At 32.5% G+C, this 21943-nt stretch overlaps 1 protein-coding gene and 1 pseudogene across 1 annotated transcript; both read right to left on the bottom strand.

Annotated features, from left to right (window-relative positions):
• Nucleotides 1-2613: 2613 nt before the first annotated feature.
• On the bottom strand, nucleotides 2614-6351 carry LOC125828968 (putative late blight resistance protein homolog R1A-3). The gene has a single exon (XM_049508266.1). It carries the CDS (start codon nucleotides 6349-6351, stop codon nucleotides 2614-2616), a length of 3738 nt encoding a protein of 1245 aa, XP_049364223.1.
• Nucleotides 6352-17224: 10873 nt separating this feature from the next.
• Nucleotides 17225-21654, bottom strand: LOC125828969 (putative late blight resistance protein homolog R1A-3; annotated as a pseudogene).
• Between the last annotated feature and the right edge of the window lie 289 nt (nucleotides 21655-21943).

The raw sequence follows: 21943 nt of genomic DNA on the forward strand, positions 1-21943 counted from the left end.
ATGACTAAATATTAAAGGAAATTAAAATTAGATTTTGTACTTTAATTGTCTAAACCAATGTAAAATCAAAGAACAAATATTCAATATTATTGTCATTCTTAGTGTTAAATTGATTTTTTTTTTGCATTAGTATTAATTTGATTTTGATTTAAGTTTTATTATAATTATCAACATCTATGGACTATAATCTTTATGGAACTATTCAAAATTCTAAGTTTCAAACTTGAAATAATATATTAAAAGATAAAAACTATAAAAAAGTAAAAGAAATATTTAAAAATTATATCAAAGTAAATAATTTTATGTATAAAATAAAATTTTAAAATTATATATATAATGTCGGGTTGGTTTGGTCTCGGGTTGGTTTTTTTTAGTTAAAACCAAACCAACCCAAATATAGTCGGATTTTTTTTTCAACACCAAACCAAGTCAAACCAACCACTAGTCGGGTTTTTTTTTTCGATTTGACTCGGTTTGCGATTTGGTTCGGTTTGCGGTTCGGTTTTGTACACCCCTAATTGTAATTAACAAAAATATAGTGTTATACTCTAAACAACATCTCACTATTGATTTCTTTTGAAGCATTCAATAAAATGTTAAATACAAAATTTAATTTTTAGAAGTTTAGGTTCTAATTTTTACTACCGACTTCATTGCTTCTGCTTGTTGTCAAAGTGCAGACCTCTGCCCCGGTAAGTACTATTTACTCCTCAGTTCCTTCTCAGCTCTCCCTTTTCTCTTTTTTATTATTTGTCTTTACATTATATAACAATTTATTCAAAGATATTTTTAATCTTTGATTTTAGGACTGTTCTACGTATTAATAATTTATTATATTAATTAAGTTATTGTTTGCTTCTCGGAACTTCAACTTTCAAGGTAAGAGTGGCTCAATGGTGAAGCAAGTAAAACCTTCCCTTTAGGTCCAAAATTATTAATGATGAATTTAATAATTTTAATTGTACTTAAAATATATTTGAGATTATAGAAAAAAATGTTCAAAATTTATACTAAAATATAACACTTATCTACCTTTAATCAAATAATATTTTAGAACTTTGAAATAAATAGCTCAAATCTTCATATTAATAAATGAAATATTTGAAAGTGTACCAAATGATGCATCATTTCTGTTTTCAAAACATAAAAATTTGTCGAGTGCAATTGTAATGATATGCTTATATGTTTGTGGTTATATATATATGTTTGTAATTTAATGATTGTTATATTAGACTAATATGTTGTTCTATTTTAAAATTTAGAACCCACAAACATTAAATTCTGGCTCCGGCTTCTGCTTGTAGCAGGTAAAGTGCATGCATACCCGAGAGGCCTAGACGTCTCTAATTAACTTGTGTATGTTTTCTTTTACGTCTCTACTTTGGAATACCCGAGACGTCTCTAATTAACTTGTTTATATTTTTAATCTTAATAAAGGCTAACTTTAAACATTGTATACAAAGTTTTATCTTGAGATAAAAATGAATGAATTTCAGTCATATGTAAAAATGAAATAAACTTGAGGCGCAACGCAAGCCAGATTACCAAGAAACGAAATAACTTTAAACATTGTATACAAAGTTTTATCTTCAGATTTATTTCTTTAGTTTTAGTCAGCACAGTTCATGGTTATGAATACAGCAAGAGGTCAAGGAACAGTCATGGATCAGGTAAGTATAATTCATCTTCTGCATGAAGCTCATCTATCTTACTCAAGTTAGACATAACTTATCTAGGGAAAAATAGAAGCAATGATCGATGCTCTAACTTTTATATACTTTATTTGAGCTTATATTGCATCGGTGATTTGTTTTGAGTAACTAAATGTTTTATTTACCAGTTAAAATGGACCCTTCTACTCTAGGTTGAAAAGTGGCTTAGTGAGCTCTGCGAAGAACTTAGTGAACAGAATAAAGCGCATTGCACATACTCTTACTCTGCATGCTCACATGACTATTCAGTCTGATGATGAATAATTCTTGTGGTTAGACAGGTGATACATATCTGGCTTCCTATGATGCTCAAACTCACCAAAAATATTGTTGATGTCAGATCCTTCAAAAATACACTGTGAAATCTAACACCAAAGTGACGACATTTTGAAGAGTCTGAACAACATAGATGGATTTTGTACATCCACTCAACATATATAGAATCTACATGCAAATCAGCTTTCATACAAGAATACTCATCTTTCATTTCACCTTAGTATTCTCCGCTGTTAAATTTCTAAATTATTGAATGATGACTGGGAGGTGTTCATGTATGAATTTTGCATTTAAGGTGTAAGATGAAGGGATTATAGAAATTCATGGGGGGAAATCACAATTAACGAAAACAAAAACAAAAACAAAATGATGATTTGACAGTGATACAGAAGGCAACAAGAAATCATAGTGAAAGACCAACTGGTATATATTTGGTCTCCAATTATCTAAAACATACATTAAAGAGTTGATCAATCAAAACAAACTTAGAGGATGCATGGATTTTTCGGCTAGCAGCAGAATAGACTGTCTGTACTTTTGCTGCAGTTGTCAAATTCAAACAAATCTTCTTGGTTCACAGCCACCTTATAATCGCTCCCCCGAAATTCTGTATTAAACATATATATTATTTGCACATTAGAGGCACATACTCAAAAACAGAATGTAGGAGTTTTACTCTACTTACTTTGATAGTGATGAGGTCTATACGGTCGTTTCCTTCATTCTCTTCGACATTTTCCTTAATTTTCACAACTGAAGCCTTCAGAGATTCATTCTTGTAGTAAATCAACTTAATCTGTTTCAATGTTGGAATATCTGCAAAGCTAAGGGGAATCTCCTCAAGATTGTCACACCGTTTTACAACTAGTGTTTCAAGCAGGGGAAAGGATTCCTCCGAGGTATCCCATCTTGAGATATTTAAGTTCACTAGTTTCAAGAACTTAAGTTTATGGAACGTGATATCTCTAAGGAACCACTCTAAGGAACGCGGTTCATTTTCTGTAAAATCCACATCTTCTAATTTGAGATACTCCAGTCTTGGTAGTCCGACAATGAAGGAAATCACGCTTTCTATACCAGTCCCTAATAGTATCAACTTCTTTATATTTGAAGGCAACTGTAACCCAGATACAATTATGGTCCACGGAAAGAAAAGGCGAAGTACTTGAAGCTGCATAAGATTCTCCAATTTGGGACAAAAAGGCTCTCCAGAATCAACAATGCCCCAAAAGCCAATGTGAAGTTGGTGAAGATTAGGACACCTCTTTAATAACACATTCACCCTATCAATTTCCTTAGTTGGAAATCGAACATTCCTTAATATCCTCAAATTTTCCAATTTAGAGGATCCTTCAAACATCCCCTGCTCATCAAACTTTGCATTATAAATCTCAACATGCCTTAATTTTTCCATTTCCCAAAAAGACGTTGGTAACAGTACTATATGTATCCAATCATTCTTCACAATTAAAGTTTCAAGATGGAGGAGATGTGATTCTGGATGAAAATAGAATTCATCTGCCAAAACTGCGAGGTACTTCAGGTGATATAGTGGTTTGAATGTAGCTGACGACAAACGATCCACACTATGAGAACTCAAATCCAAGACCTTAAGAAGTCGCAATTGACTAATCTGACAAAAGGGAATTCCATCATTAGATTTTCCTCTATTGGTCGTTATCAGTGACCTCAAGTGTTGGTGGAAATGCTTCTGTGTTTTGGAATGCTCTTCACTACAACTGAAGCTCACCCGACTTCCCTTCCTATCCAAAGGTTGAAACTGGCCCTTCACTGTCAGCATAAACTTTTCCTCTCTACTCTTCACCAAGCAAAAGTGAAACACTACATCATGAACGTGACAATATTTGACCTTACCATTATGTTCTCTCTTTGAAACCATTACCACATTACTGCTAATGAGATCCATCAAGTAATCTTCAGCAGATTTAATGTTCTCCACAAGGTCTTCCGCTATCCATAAACTTATCAATTTAGAAACTGGAATTATTGCATCCTCCGAAAACATCCCCATATAGAGAAGACAAGGCCTTAAACAATCGGGTAAGTTATCAAAACTCAACTGCATAGTCGCTTGACTATATTCTTCCGACTCACGATCAAGATAGTCAAATAAAGCATCTTTCACCTCATTCCACCAAGATTCTTCCATTTTCCTTTTTTTGATTATTCCAGCTACCAAGACAACCACTAGAGGCAGTCCTTTGCATGTTTCTGCAACTGCTTGACTCGTATCTTCAAGTCCAGGCGGGCAATCTTCCTGCTGAAATACTTTTCTCTGCAACAATTGGCAACTCTCTTTTGTTGTGAGGAATGGAAGAGAGTAAGGATCAATATGGTGCATCACATGCTTACCCACTTTCTCAAGTCGAGTTGTTACTACTATTCTGCTTCTATTTCCAACGTCTGGAAAAGAAAGCCTTAAGCCATCCCATGCCATACAATCCCACATATCATCCAAGACAATGAGATATCTCTTTCCCATTAAGTTTTTCCTCAACATGTCGGCAAGAATATCATCCCTATCTCCGTTGTCTTTGGTACCTGTAACTTGACTAAAAATATCTTGTAATAGCTCTTTTTGGTTATATTTTTGGGAAACAATGCACCATGCTCGAACATCAAACCGAGAAACGATGATGCCATTATTATACAACTTTCTAGCACATGTTGTTTTGCCTTGCCCCCCCATACCAACAATAGGTATGACATCTAGCTCACTTGTACCTCGAGTCAGATACTGAATTAGTCTTTCAACTGCTAACTCAAAACCCACTATCTCCTCATCACTCACTTGATTGCTATGTCGAGTTTGCAGATGTTTAGATGGCTCTACCGCATAGCAAGGCTTAAGGGCAATGTCCACCGACCACATCTCAGTCACCTCCACAATAATTTTCTTGATCTCTATGATTGTAGGAAGTGAGCAAAACATATGCCAAAAGACATCATACTGAGCAAGAATAGAGTCAATGGAAACCTCAGCTTCATATGCCAAATTGATAGGACGTCTCTGAAGATCTTTAAACATTCTATGTTCATCTTTGAAAATGTATGACAACTCCTTCTCTGAAATGGATGTAAGAGTTGATAGCTCTTTCTCTAAATTACCTAAAAGAGGTTTCATCAGGAAATCTAAACCAAATTTAGATTTCGACATCTCATTCAATTTCCTTAAAAGAGAATCCAGAAAGCTCAATCCACCAAAGGTGGGGAACTGAGATGGAGTAAATTTTAAGGATTTGTAGTAAGTCTCCACTTGTGCCTTCAGATCTTTCGTTTTCTCCAATATTTGTAACGAGAAAAGACTTATTTTGCTAGCGCCATCTTTGTTTATAGAGCTAGGAAGAAGTTTTTGAATTGCATATAGAACATCACCTGCTATAGCTCCAACCTTTTCCATAACCTCATTTAACCAGCTACCGTTTATAACATGATTTGACATATCAGCATCAAGGAAAACCAACAAGAACTCTATTGCCACATCAATATTTTGAGCAGAGATATTATTAGGAAAGTTCTCGAGCTTTTTGTTTCTGAGATACATCAGCAGACTGTGGAGCTGATGTGAAAATCCTTTTGGTAATTTCTTGTCCTTGAAAGTTTTTGATCGAGTAAACTTTGAAGCCTTTAGTTCACCAAGAAAAATCTTCTTCATTTCCATCTCCACAAGCACAATCAACGATAATAGATAAGGAGGTTTATTCAAGATATCATCTTTTTCCCTAACTCCCATCGCAGCAACGTAAACTAAAACAGCAAGACAATATTGTCCCACATTGTCGGCCATGAACTCAATTCGAGTCTCCAAACATTCCAGCTTCTCATGGTTGACAAAACCATTTATCTCAGTGGCATACAAGTATCTCAAAAATCTCATTTTCTTTTGAACAATTTTCAGTTGCATTATAATGCTCTTTATTTTAAGGCGAGTACTACCCTTTTCCAGGCACATCATTAGTACATCATTTAGATTCTTTTCGAGGCAATCCATATATTTCAACAGATCAAAATCATTCAACTCATAATTGTAACTTAAACAGGTAGTACCTTCAAAAATTTTTAACAAATGTGATTCTAGCCTTTCCAGATTAAGGTTAGTTTTACGTTCCTTTGGAATTCTACTAAGTGCCCACTGAAGCATGTTCACAGTCCATTTGGCGTTCTCTATGAGTTTGTCTAAAGGATCCGGCAAAAGAACATGATGATACTTTACAAAGGTTCTAAAAACTCTTAGCACCATTTCAAGTATCTCAATTTTACCAATCTTGACTCTACTCAGATTACCCTCACTCTTGATCCTTCTCAGGTGATCTAACATTTCCTCAATTTCATTTTGAGCCATTTTCTGTTGAAAAATTCCTGCGAGTTCACCAACTATTGCAATTAGTTTCATTAAGAGCAACATTTTTATTCGTCTTTCTATATCTATTTACCCTTTTTTCATATGATCATTCAATTAATAGTTATTATCTTAAAAATACACTTTTCTTCATCAACAAAAAAAATGACTTTTTGAGATAATAATTATTAATTAAGTGGACCATTTGAAAAATCAATTCTCTATAGGAAAATAGTAATTCACAAAGAAGATGAGTTATCATTAAAAAGTTGGTAGAGTTTAATAATGGTTCGCAATGAAAGTTTTGACTGATAGAACAAGTACAATAAAAAAAATACTCCCTCCGTTTCAAAAAGAGTGATCTGATTTGACTTGGCACGGAGTTTAAGAAATTAAAGAAGACTTTTGAATCTTGTGGTCCTAAATTAAAGTTAAGTCAAATGTACAAAATTGTCCTTAATCTTGTGGTCTTAGACATGCCACGTGGAAAGCTAAAAGTAAAATATTACCAAAAAAGGAAAAAAAGTCATTCTTTTTTAAACTGACTAAAAAAGAAAGAATATCATTTTTTGTGAAACGGAGGGAGTAATAGTTTACAAATATAAAACAGAAAAAGAAGATAATAAGAAATAAAAGTTTACAAATATAAAAGACAAAAAGAAGATATATCATGTGAAGGGGAAAGCACAAGTGGAAAAGGAGAATTAAAGCTTAAAGAGAATTAGGTCGAGCTTTTGACGGATTGGGTCCTAAATAAATTTAAATATTGATTTTATTTTTAATTTTTTTTCTAAAATATTAAAGTTGTCACATCATTAAATAGGTACAAAAAATTTATATTTCTAGCAAAAATAATCATGGGAGCTAACTTGGCAAAATTGAGTGACTTTTGGAAGACAAAATAAAGTTGAGTGACTACGATAATCAATTACCAAATTTAAGTGACTTTCAAGCTTCTTACTCAAATAAATTGTATGCAAAAATTTGTCTACATGTTGTATTTTTAGATCGAATTTGTACATTTTTGGTAAAAAAAAGACTCTAGCTACCTTTTGAAAATTAAACCAAAAAATGTGGCTAAAGCATGTAAATATCATCTTAATTCTGTATCTATAGGGAAAAAAAGGTGAACTTTACTTTTTTTTTTTTTTTAAATAGGCAAATGGAACCCATGAGGCAACTTGTCAAGCAATAATTAGATTAGAATATAGAAAAACCCATTTAAATAATTCTGTAAAGATATGGCAATGAGCCAAACTTAACCTCTAAAGAGGTAGCTCACAAGAAAAGGATTGTTTAAGTACATATAATTAAGTAATAAATCCCTTGTCCATTTCTCCAATTCATGTGGGAGTGGGACTCTAACTCACTTTAACACTCCCGTTTATGTCTAGACCCTATCAGAGCATGAACCAGGAGTGCAAACGAGAATGGACTTGACTATGATACCTAGTAAAAATTTGACATTAGGTCTAACTCAACCTCAAAAGCTAAAAATTTTATATACCAATACGAGTATATTGTACTAGCTAGTGTCTTGTATAATTTATTTCTCCTTTTTCATTCCTTCTTTCGTTTTACTTGGTGGAACGGAAAAGAATTTGTAAGCTTTATCCTTCATCGAATTTTTCAGGTGTTAGATGAAGGGATTGTAGAAATTAAGTGATGATATTTATAAATTATAAAGGGCATCACAGTTGACCATCTGAAACATACTAAAACAAGCTTGCCAAAATTCTTCTACTAGTCAAGCTAAGACACTTAAATTAGGAAGGCCGGGGGAGTATATATAGATTCAGAGGATAAATATTTCTTTGAAGTATGAAAATAAATTATTAATCAATGGAACTCACCTCAATCTTTACTTATCGAATCTTGTGTTATTCCTTAGTAGCTTTGTAATCGATTGATCAATTGTTAACTGATTGGTCGTTGTTCCAATCATATATGGCACAAGGTGTTGTCTAGTACAGAGAGATGGGTGAGGCATCAAAATTCTAGTTGGCAATGGCACAAACAGACTGCAATGTGTATTGTATGAGTTCTCTATTATTGCATTATTAATCTATTAATTAATGGTAAGTGAACAACAATTAGTGCTTTTATTAATAAATGATAGTGCTTCATTCCTATTGATTGCTTTAGTAAAAGCAACATCAACTTTATCCTTGTTTTTGAGAATAATGTCTTATTTCATGATATATTAAAAAATGATTCACTGTGCAATCATTTTCAATAAACAAAAAGGAAATTGATATCAAATGTGTGACGCTAATGATGGAACGCCGACCAATGAGGACATGTCAAAGAACAAGATTGGCAAGCATTTACTTACAAGCATCTTAGTCGAATCACACATAGAAATAGCCCTGATAGGAATGACAAGTAAAAAGAAATGGTTACAATATATAACACAAGTTCACTACACTTTTGAGCTCGACGCATAACCCAAAAACATGGCTCTAACAAGATGGTCATTATAATTATTCTACCCACCAACTTAACATATAGAAATGGGAAAATGAAGCATCAACTTAAAATGACTTTCCTCAACTTAAATTAATATACTTAGATTTTAAGTTCACAATACTTGCTTTAATTAATACTAGTGTACTTGATTGCGATTCGCACAGTTATTAAAATAAACTCAACATATATTAATTTCATATATTTTATTGAAGAAAAATAATCTATTTTATCAATTAAACATTTGTTTAAAAATGTATCTGGCTTATAATTCTTTTAGTATCTTATATATGAAGTTCTTTAATTTGACAAAGAATATGTGAGTAACCTTCCAAGCTAAATAAAGAAGTATCAATTTAACTTATAGTATATATGAATTTGAATAAGAAAAAAAATAACAAAAAATTAAAAATATATTATATAATGACGTAAATTCTTCCTCTAAGTTAAGGTAAGAGTTTTAGAACATGAAAAGCCTTAAAAATAAAGTTGTTTCAGCTTTCATTTTCTTAAATATCTCAAGTTTAACTTTTAATTGAATAATTTATTTAGACATTTATTGACATATTAAAGTGACATATACAAAATAATAATGAGGAATATAAATACAAAAAGGGAAATTGGATTGAATTGAATGAGGAGCAGAAAAGAAGAGGACAGTGTAAAATTTATCATAGTCTTGTTTTTGGGGTATACATCTTATTTTTGGAGAAATGATTAATGAAAAATACTGAAATAAAGAACAATAAAACTATTTTTATATATTTGTGAATCATTCAAACTTCTATTTTTTCAAATTAATTTGGCCATATGTCTTGATGAATCTTCCATCATCATAACTTTGTCTTCTTCATCTTGATGAACCCATATCAAACTAATTTAATAATCTCATTGATGAATATTACACCGCATCTAATTTTCTAGTTCTTCATCTTGATAAATTTATATTTGACTAGCTACCATATTGTCATATCACCTTCGCTATATCGTCTTTTTTAATTACTAAATATATGAGCGATAAAAAACAATGAAAGAAAATATAAAAAAAAAATAAGAGAAAACAAAAATGAACATTTAACAACTCTATAGAATATAATTGTTATTTATAGGCTCTTGAATTCATCCGCATTTGCTCAGTCATGTAGCTAGAAATCATTAACTTCATGAAAAAATTATAAATTTAGTAGATATAGAGACAAAATTTTCGCACCTATACTTTATAAAAATTGATTCTATAAATTGATTAAATTAACAACTTAAATACTTTTCAATTAGCTTTAATTTCATGTCTTTAATTTCACAAAACTAACCATATTAGAAAATAAAGTGAATACAACCAAAATTTAAGATATATATTGTTTGTCAAAGATATAATGTCACGACCCAAACCGTTGTGATTGACACCCACTTTAACCCTCCGATAGGAGAACCACTACTATAACCCAAACTAAACAACTTAACCAAAAAACTAAGGCATTTAAAGTTATGGAAGCAGGTTTAAATGCTAAGGAAAAGAAATAGAGCTCCCATAAACTCCAAAAGTCTAACTAAACAAATGCAGAAATAGCACCTAGAACCTGAAAGTCAATGTACCAAAACATCTAAAGTTCAACAAGTTTAAACAAGAAGGGGTACAACCCCAAACTAACACACGAATAACTAACTAGAAAGTCTAAGTTCGAAAATGTGGACTTAAACGAAAGAGAACTCATGGCAGCCCGGAAGAACTGCACACCCTTGAATTCAAATGATCACTGATCTTCTAAGTGAGGTCTGTCAATAGCCGCCGGAAGATGCCTTGTACTTATCAAAGAAAGAGCAAGTGCAGTATCATCAGTACACAACCACGGTGTACTGGTAAGATCACACGGTTATCCCACTAAGTGCAACATACATAAGCCATTACAACATAATAATAGCATGCATACACCGAACATATACAATATCAACATCACTTACGAACAACAGAACATTTCACAATTTTCAAGATATACAATTATGTCAAGTCAATGGTCCTCTCATGGAACCCAAACCCAAACTGTTAGTGTACCGGTTCGTGGTACCCGATCCAATGTTTATGCCGGAACGTGGCAACCAATCCCATGTTTATGCCGGAACGTGGCAATCGATCCCAGTTAGTATGTCGAAATGCAACACCCGATCTATTCAACAAGCCACAATCACAAGTATTTTCTCATAATCATACAATCAAGTCATGATTTCATGGCAAACAATTATTCAATCATCCTTATTTATAAATAGTGTGATCAATAATGCAACATTCGCATACATACACGTATTATAATGAAGCAAGAAGAAACATACATCACACAACATGAAATCACAACCATCACCTACCTCGAAACAAGCTTGAATCCCCTAAGAAACTTGATTCTTCCCTTTCCGAATTCGTTCGGCTTGTTCTTGGTCTACAAACAATTATAATAGCGCGAAGATCAATAAAAAACACCTAATTACCCAGATTATAAACAATAACATCAATATTAGGTCAAACCCTTGATCCACATACCCAGATTAGGGCTTTTTCCACCATAATTTCCAAATCAAAACCCTCCCCCATCGATAATTACCCACTAGCTTACATTCTACGGATAGAAAAACGGATTCGGGGAGTTAAAACTATATCTTTAGCCTCAAGAATGATGGAAAACTATCAAGAGAGCACCTAGGATCGTCTCCTAGCTCTCATAGTCGAAAAGTGCAGAATAAAATGATTTTGGGGTTTATTTCCGACTTAAATCGCGACTGTCCCACCACAACGGTCCTCACTCCGCTACAACGTCCCCGCCCTGGTGGGAAAATTCCGCCTTAGTGGCTTGCACGAAAAGAGTGATCAATTTTAAGAAATCCAAAACCCCCATTTCACAACACACCTTCAACCAATGACACTCAGAAACTACCCGTTCACGCCAAGATCAGTTTTGGGAGTTCTTCTCACCCGAATTCAATTCCGTAAAGTCGTACGGACTTCTTAACGTCTTAGCTATCTACTCATGTGATAAAAAACATAATTAGATCACCCAATTGTTATCAGATTTCCCTAGACCTTACTAACTCCGATTTCGTGCAAATCTGGACTAGATTGGGAAATTCCAAATTACTACGAAAAAGTTCTCCGGCCCAAAATTTTTTCCTGTTGGCTTTTCTATAACGACGGAAATAGAGTCGTTACATATAATTACAAAATTGGCCATCTTATGTTTGATCTTCTTAAAGCATCTTTATGTTTGTAATTTGTTCTTAAAAAAGGTTTTTAAACCTTGTTTTTTATAAGAATACTTCCTAAATTTCTAAATATTTAAACATTTTCATATGGTTCAATTATTTTAAACTAATATAAGTCTAAAATAATTAATAAGTTTGACTTTCATTTAGAAACAAATACTATTTCAAAAATAGTTTCACATTTTAACAATATATAATAGTCATATTTTTGTTGTTAATTCATATATCAATTAAAATACTTTGATAATGCTATTTCTTCCTGAATTTCATTCTATCACGTGAGAAAAATTAAAAACAACAAAGGGAATCAATATAATAACTTATTTTATAGGAAAGGTTGCATATACATGAGAAAGAATCTTACATCAAACAAAATATATTCACTCCTCTAATGATAGTTTATCATCCTGCACATTACATATATTTTATATGTTAAAAAGACCAAAAATGCAATTACACAAGTGAATAAATATATTTAGAGTTATCATAGTAACTTTAACATAGAGACATCGTCATAGAAAAAGAAGTAAATATTCAATTTCAGTGTTGCTTGACATAAAGTTAAGAAGGGCAACTTCTTGAAGTTTAAATTGAAATGGTTAACTTCTCAAATTCTTGCTTCCAAATTTCTTTTATTCTCTGTCAAGACCTTCCCTTCTTTAAAAAATAAAAAACAAAAACATTCAAGCCCCCGAATTATTAAGTTAATAATATGAAAATTAAATAACCTCATAGATTTCTTGCTTTATAAAATCTCCAAATATATCATCAAAAATAGGCTGTCATCTCATCTGCAAAAATAATAATAATACATTTTAGTTCTTATCTTGGTTTTTCTTTCTTTTAATTAAAAAAATAAAAATATATATAGATGACATAAGTTAAATGCATATAAAATTGAATATAGGAAAGGTGATGTAACGCATCTCTCTGCTTCCATCCTATCTAAGTAAGAATAACCCTTATGAAGCGATGATGTTCAGTGCTCCCTGACTACAGCATTCATAAAGCTATCAAGATCATCACCTCATAAATAAAAATAGAAAGTAGAGGAAAAAAAGTTACTCTTCTCAATATGTGATGAATGGTGCATCAGTTACTCCTCTCAACATGTTATGATTGATGCAGCAATTTCCACCAATCTGCAAATAAATAGATGGTCAATCTGCAAAAAACAACTAACCTAAAATCAATAAAAAATGAAAATTATAAACAGCAAACAAAGACAATAAACAGAGGCATATCTAAGGGGGTCACCGGGTTCATGCATGGTCCCCTCCGAGATCATATATAGTAGTGTTATATTTTTTTTTAAATATTGAAATATAGATGTGTGAACCCACATGTGAAGTATCACATAATGTGGTTATGACTGGGTGCACCTCTCTTTGCGAGGTTAGAAATTTGAATTTTATATTTATCTTGTTTTATTTTTCTTTCTAACATTAGATAACACTTCTCTAAGTGGTAATTGGTAATTAATTTTAGACCTATAATTTTAAAATTTTAACGGTTTTCAGTAGTAAAAAACTAAATGTCGAACCTATCAAATTTATATCATAGATCAACATTTTCATAACAGTGCACCCATCATCTCAAAATCCTGGATACGCCTCTGACAATAAACACAACGCTTTCAATTAAAATTAATAAACCATAGAAAAATAGATAGCACAACTATTTCTTATACTACTTGAGATTTAATCCAACAACATAGAATGAAAAAAGGTGAAGAAAGATTTCATTCATGTAGTTCTCTTCGTTAGAAATTTAGAATTTTTGATCCATAAAAAAATACATTGGGGTTAAATAGAGTTTTTAAGAATTAAGAGATTTAATGAGTTTAAAAGAAATGTAAGTTACAATGGAGGGAATGTGTATGGGTAATATTAGGGTGCAAATGAAATTATGATTAAGTAATAATCCACCAGTCATTTATTTTTGGGAAGCATAAATTCAAATTTTGATGGTGACTTTTAGAGGAAGAAATCATTACTGGTTTAGTTACTAAAGAAATAATTGCATTATAAGTAATATTTTGAAGGAAAAAACCAACAAAATGTTTTTAAAAAAAAGAAAAAGAAAAAAGATAAACAAGGAATAGAAGTCATTAAGAGGTGTCATATCACATTCTCTATATTCATAATAATATTAATGATAAAATAAATTAAATATGGCTATTGATAAAGAATGAATAAATATGACTATCTTTAATATTTAGGTGAATTTTTTTGTATTTTAAAATTTGAAAAATGGCCAAAAAACCCACAAAAAAGGATAAATAGGTTTCTAATCCTTAGAGGCATGCCACATCAGCATCAGAGGCGTATCCAGGATTTTGAGATGATGGGTGCACTGTTATAAAAAGGTTGATCTATGATATGAATTTGATCAGTTCGACGTTTAGAAAGAAAAATAAAACAAGATAAATATAAAATTCAAATTTCTAATCTCGCAGAGAGAGGTGCACCCAGTCATAATCACATTATGTTATACTTCAAGTGTGGGTTCACATATCTATATTTCAATATTTTAAAAAAAAAATAACACTACTTTATATGATCTCGGGAGGGGACCATGGGTTCACGTGAACCCGGTGACCCCTCTTAGATACGCCTCTGATCAGCATGTCTAACATTCTACTTATATATAGAGAGATTTTTTTATATAATAGTATTTGAGCGGTGTGTTGTGTTTGTATCCCATAACGATGAGTGTGAACTATTAAAAAATTACATAAAATTCTTTAAAATTGTGTTTGATTTTACAATAATGGAAAAAAACTCAAATATGCCATCGAACTTTATGAAAATGCTCATTTATGCTATCCGTTAATAATTGAGCTCAATCATGCCAATGTCGTTACAGAAAGGATCCATTCATGCTATTATCTTTTAATGGTCAAATTTTGTGAGTTTACAAAACCATTTTTTCCATATGGTCTATTATTATAGATCCACATCACAAATATTTCATTTAAATGAAATATTGTGGTCTTTACTAACATAAATGTAAATTTACTTTTTAGTACCTAAATGTAAAGAAGTAGTGTTTAATTGAATGGAAAAATGGCCACTTATCTTTCAAAGGATAATTTTATTCAATTTTTAAATTTTTTGGTTCTCACTTTTAGTATAGTAGTAAAAGATAGTTTTATTCTATTTTTAACTTTTTTGGTTCTCATTTTTAGTATAGTAGTTTTGGAAACGTACATTGCACATTTGGTCTATGAAATTTATTTAGGCCAAACTCATTCATGATAATATGCTAGTACCTTTATCTTACTGTGTCCACCAAGTTTGTCCTTCTAGTTATTATCTCAAAAAATCACATTTCTTTTTTATTCCAATTTTTTTAAACAAAAAGTGGCTTTCTAATATACTAATAACTACTCCCTCTGTCTCAATTTATGTGACTTATTACTTTCATTTTTAGTCAGTCTAAAAAAGAATGACACATTTATATATTAAGTAACAATTTAAATATAAAATGTCTATTTTACCCTTAATGAAATGATTTACAATCACACAAATTTCTATCATTTATATTGGACCACAAGTTTTAAAAGTCTTCATTTCTTTCTTAAATTCCGTATCGAGTTAAACTACCTCATATAAAATGGGACAAAGGGAGTATTAGTCAAGTGGACCATTTGAGAAATCAACTCTCTGGAAAAAAGTAATTCATGAAGAAGATGACTTACAAATAGTTAACAAGTGAAACAAACTTGAAATTTTGTCTTCTCTTACACTTGTTTAGTATCTTCAATTTTCTGATCCAATCATAAATGTGTCATTGAACGTGACCTCATTTCACATTTATACCCTCTAACTTTAGGTGTGCACAAGTAGATACTTAAACTTATATAAAGTTGAATAAGTAGACATACGAGTCATATGTGATATAATACACATAGACACCACGTAGGACACAAATTGTCATGTAGGATGCCACATAAGACACGTGCGTCTATTCTAACTTTATATAAGTTTAAGTGTTTGCATGTGCACACCCAAAATTGGAAGGTACATAAATGAGTAATGACTAATAAGGCCAAGTTAAAATGACATATTTATGTATTATGTCATCATAAAAAGGAGCAAACGAGATGATAATTATTATTGAAAGAAGGTTTTATCAAGTGAAAAACAAACATTATGGGGTAAAAAAGTGAGTAATAATTCTCCGATCCAAATTCCAATAAAGATATATTTCCAAGATCAACTAACAGGTAAAATTAGGAAAAGTTTTGAAATGAATTGTAGTAGCAAGTTGTTCCAGATGGTATTTGTAAAGTGGCTCAATAATATAACTATATTACTTTTCTTTTTCTTCAGGAGAATACACTAAAATCCCTCTAAATTATATCCGATTTGATAATTTCATACTTAAATTATGTTATCTTTTTGACATTTACTATCATATAAAGGGATTTTACGGTTGAGTTATTGATCAAACATTTTGGTTAAAATGGATCGAGTTAAATGTGTTTTTCAATTTTTTGGCTTAGAAAACTAGATATCACGTTATTAAAAAGTGGTCGGATGTATTATCTTTTAACTTGAATAACTTTTCGAGTGAAATGACCAAAAAAAGAAACAATGACTTCACAAATACAAAAATAATAATAAAATAATACAAAAACTGACCTTATTCAACTATTTTTTTGTAATAGTTCGACAACCATTAAACAATAAGCGTTTTGTTCAACCTAACTATCCATGTAATGTATAGAACTCGATCCATTCTGCTGATCTTTCGCCATGAAAGATTTGAATGATAAAACAAGTATGATAAAAAAAATTTAAAAAATTGCAAATTTAGGGCTTCTTTGAACAGGAGATATCAAATCATATTGATATGAAGTTGAAGTTTTGATTGGACATGCAATTCTGAGTTTTTTTTACTCATAGGAATAAAAAACCCACAAATTATGAAAATCATCAAATTTCCCCAATAGGAATTTCTGAGAAGTTTCAAGTTGTGGAAAATGCCTTATAAATAACTAAAGATGACCCGAAAAAGTGCTTGAAATTTGTGGAAATGAGTTATGGTCATCTATCCGAAGAGATGGAAGGCGTGTTTCCTATATTATGGCGCCTTTGAAATCCCTGCTTGGAAGTTGATTCGCTTATGGATTTACGAGGGATTCATAAACTCCAACTTAAAACGGAAGCCCCAAGGAAATATCAGAGTAGTGCAGAAAAGAGCTGATGGTCAAGTAAAACATGCTGTCTTCACGACATGTTGCACCAGTTCTGCAAGACGGAGGTCTTTCTATATCGGATCTAGATACTTCTATGTAAGCTGAAAAAGTTAAATTTATCAAATGTAAGCTGAAGAAGTTAAATTCATAAACTATGTGAATTCTAACGCGGAAGGCTGAATTCACCTTAGTACTCTCTGCTGCTAAATTTCTAAAATTATTGAATGATGATTGTTGTATTCAACCGAAAATAACCTGTGTACATATATCATTAATTGAATTTTGCAAGTAGTGCTGCATATAAGGTTTAAGATGAAGGGATTATAGAAATTTAACTGGGAAAAACAATCACAAATTAAAGAAAAAATACAAAACAATAATTTTGACAGTGTTACAGAACAACAAGAAATCTTACACAAATACTTAGCAATTGGTAGTAGTGTTACAATATAAGAGGATACATGGGTGTTTCGGCTAGCCGCAGAATAGACTGTATGTGCTTTTTCTGCAGTTGTCAAATTCAACCAAATCTTTTTAGTTTGAGAGCAGTTAAGGAAAATCAAGCATTGAATATAAAAAAAAAAAGGAACATGGAATTTTTCTCTACTTACTTGGATAGTGATAAGATCTATACGGTCGTTTCCTTCATTCTCTTCGACTTCTTCCTTAATTCTCACAGCTGAAGCCTTCAGAGATTCGTTCTTGCACCAAATCAACTTAATCTGTTTCAGTGTTGGAATATCTGCAAAGCTAAGGGGGATCTCCTCGAGATTGTAACAATCTTTTATAACAAGTGTTTCAAGAAGGGGAAATGATTCCTCCGAGGCATCCCACTGTGAGATACGTAAGTTCACCAATTTCAAGAACTTAAGTTTATGGAACATGATATCTCCAATGCACCACTCTTCTGATTGAGAAAAATGCTGTACATTTTCTATAAGATACCGATCTTTTAATTGGAGATACTCCAGGCTTGGTAGTCCTGCAATGAAGGAAATCACACTTTTTATGTCGGTCCTGAATAGTACCAACTTCTTCAAATTTGAAGGCAACTGTAACCCGGATACAATGTGGGACCAATGAAAGGAAAGGCGAAGTATTTGAAGCTGGGTAAGATTCTCCAATGTGAGACAAAAAGGCTCTGCAGAATCATCATTGTCCCAAAAGCCGATGTGAAGTTGTTGAAGATTAGGACACCTCCTTAATAACACATCCACCCTATCAGCTTCATCAATTCGGAATCTAACATTCCTTAATATCCTCAAATTTTCCAATTTAGAGGATTCTTCAAATATCCCCTGCTTACCAAAAACAGCTTCAGCAATCTCAACATGCCTTAATTTTTCCATTTCCCAAATAGACGCTGGTAACAGTACTGTATTAAAATTATTCTTTACAATTAAAGTTTCTATATGGGGCAGATGTGATTCCGGATGAAAATCATATTTATTTACCCAAACTGCAAGGTACTTTAGGTGATTTAGTGGTTTGAAAGTAGCTGACGACAAACGATCCATATTATGAGAACTCAAATCCAAGACCTTAAGAAGTCTCAATTCACTAATCCGATGGAAGGGAATCCCGTCAATAGATTTTCCTTGATTGGTCGTTATCAGTGACCTCAAGTGTTGGTGGAAAGGCTTCTGTGTTTTGAAGCCCAGAGAAGCAAACTTGGAAATATATTCACTGAAAGAGAAGCTCACTCGACTTCCTTCCCAATCCAAAGGTTGAAACTGGTTAGATTGCCCCTTCACTGCTATCAGAAACTTTTCCTCTCTACTCTTCTCCAAGCAGAAGTGAAGCACTACATCATGAACCTGACAATATTTGACTTTTCCATTATATCTTCTCCTTGAAACCATTACCACATTACTACTAATGAGATCCATTAAGTAATCTTCTGCAGATTCAATGTTCTGTACGAATCCTTCAGCAATCCAGACACTTATCAACTTAGACACTGGAATTGTTGCATCCTCCGGAAACATCCCCATATAAAGAAGACAAGGCTGTATACAATCTGGTAAGTTATCAAAACTCAACTGCATAGTCGCCCGACTATATTCATCAGACTCATGATTAAGATAGTCAAATAAAGCATCTTTCACCTCATGCCACCAAGATTCTTCCATTTTCCCTTTTTTGATTATTCCAGCAACCAACACAACAACAAGAGGCAATCCTTTGCATTTTTTTGCAACTACTAGACTCACATCTTGTAGTTCAGGTGGGCAACCTTCCTGCTGAAATACTTTTCTCTGCAACAATTGGCAGCTCTCTTCTATTGTGAGGAATGGAAGAGAGTAAGGATCAGTATGGCACTTGACTTGCTTACCCACTTTCTTAAGTCGGGTTGTTATTAATATTCTGCTTCCTTTTTTATCATCTGGAAAAGAAAGCCTTAAGTCGATATCCCACATATCATCCAAGACAATGAGATATCTCTTTCCCATTAATGTTTTCTTCAGCATGTCAGCAAGAACGTCATCCTCATCTCCCTCGTCCTTGTAACCCGTAACTTGACTGAAAATCTCTTGTAATATCTCTCTTCGATTATATTCTTGTGAAACGATGCACCATGCCCGAACATCGAACCGAGAAACAATGATGTCATTATTATACAACTTTCTAGCACAAGTTGTTTTACCTTGTCCCCCCATCCCAACAATAGGGATGACATCTAGCTCACTTGTTCCTCGAGTCAGATATTGAATTAGTTTTTCTGTTGCTATCTCAAAACCCACTATCTCCTCATCAGTCACTTGATTGCTATGTCGAGATGGCAGATGTTTAGATGGGTCTACCACATCGTTAGGCTTAAGAGCAACGTCCGTTGATCACATCTCAGTCACCTCCACATTAATTTTCTTGATCTCTTTTATGATTGTAGGAAGTGAGCAAAAAATATGCCAAAAGACATCATACTGAGAAAGAATAGAGTCAATGGCAACCTCAGCTTCATATGCCAAACTGATAGTACGCCTCTGAAGATCTTTGAGAATTTTATGTTCATGGTGCACCTTTGCGACATCTCTGAAAATGGATGACAGCTCCTTTTCTAAAATGAATGTAAGAGATGACAGCTCTTTCTCCAAATTACCTAAAAGTGGTTTCATCAAGAAATCTAAACCAGATTTAGATTTCGACATCTCATTCAGTTTCATTAAAAGAGAATCCAAAAAGCTGAATCCACCAAAGGTAGGGAACTGCGATGCAGTAAATTTTAAGGATTTGTAGTACGTCTCTACTTGTGCCTTCAGATCTTTAGTTTTCTCCAATATATGTATCGAGCCAAGACTTAGTTTGCTAGTGTCATCTTTGCGTATAGAGCTAGGAAGAAGCTTTTGAATTGCGTATAGAATATCACCCACTATAGATCCAACCTGTTCCATAACCTCATTCAACCAGTTACCATTAATAACATGATTTGACACATCAACATCAAGGAAAATCAACAAGAACTCTATTGCCACATCAATATTTTGAGCAGAGACATTATTAGGAAAGTTCTCCAGCTTTTTGTTTCTGAGATACATCAGCAGACTGTAGAGATGATATGAAAATCTTATTGGTAATTTCTCATCCACGAAAGTTCTTGACTGAGTAAAGTTTGAATCCTTCAGTTCATCAAGAAAAATCTTTTTCATTTCCAGCTCCACTAGCACAACCAGGGATAGTAGATAAGGAGACTTACTCTCGATATCATTTGTATCATCTTCATCCTCATCTAATTTATAAGAAAGAGCAAGACAAAACTGTCCTACATTGTCAGCCATGAACTGAAATCGCGTTGCCAAACCTTCCAACTTATCATAGTCAACATAACCATTTATTTCTGTGGCATATAAGTCTCTCAAAATTTTCATCTTCTTTTGAATGATTTTCACTTGCTCTAAAAATTGATTATACTGAAGGAATTGTTCATTCGTTGAAGAATGATCAGTCGTACCCAATTTCAGGCACATTTGTATTACATCATTTAGGTTCTTGTCAAGGCACATCCAAACATCATTTAGGTTTTTGTCAATGCAATCCATATATTCAAGTAGGTCTGAATCATTCAACTCATAATTGTACCTTAAAATGGTATTACCTTAAGTGAATTCCAGCAACTGTGATTCCAGTCTTTCCAGATTAAGGTTAGTATTGCATTTATCTGGAATTCCATCAAAAACTGAGTGAAGCATTTCCACAATCAATTTGGCCTTCTTTGTGATTTTGACAACAGATTTAGGCAAAAGAACGTGATTGTACTTGCTAAAGGTTCTAAAAATTCCTATATGCATTTGAAGTCTCTCAATTTCATCAATCTTGTCAACATGCAGATCACCGCCACTCTTGATCCTTCTTAGTTGATCTAACACATTGTCAATGTCATTTTGAGCCATCTTCCTGAGATAAAGTAGAAAAATCCTATTCATTATTCAAAATATTAGAAAAGAAAAGGCAAGCTTAAAGGAGAGATTAATAAATAAAAATTTCCATTTTTTTCTTCATATTTATGAGTATAAATGGAGAAAAATAGCTAATGAAGATTCATATAGGTGATCCTACATGGATTTAGACTAAAGAGTAGTTGTTATTGTATTTTGTTTGCTTCATACTGTTTTTTATGAACTTACTCTATGTAAAGATATGACACCTGGGCCTAACTCAACCTCAAATCTAGCTCTTGAG

This window comes from Solanum verrucosum, unplaced genomic scaffold (assembly GCF_900185275.1).
Source record: "Solanum verrucosum unplaced genomic scaffold, falcon-dt-bn FXZP01000231.1, whole genome shotgun sequence".
Taxonomy (NCBI): domain Eukaryota; kingdom Viridiplantae; phylum Streptophyta; class Magnoliopsida; order Solanales; family Solanaceae; genus Solanum; species Solanum verrucosum.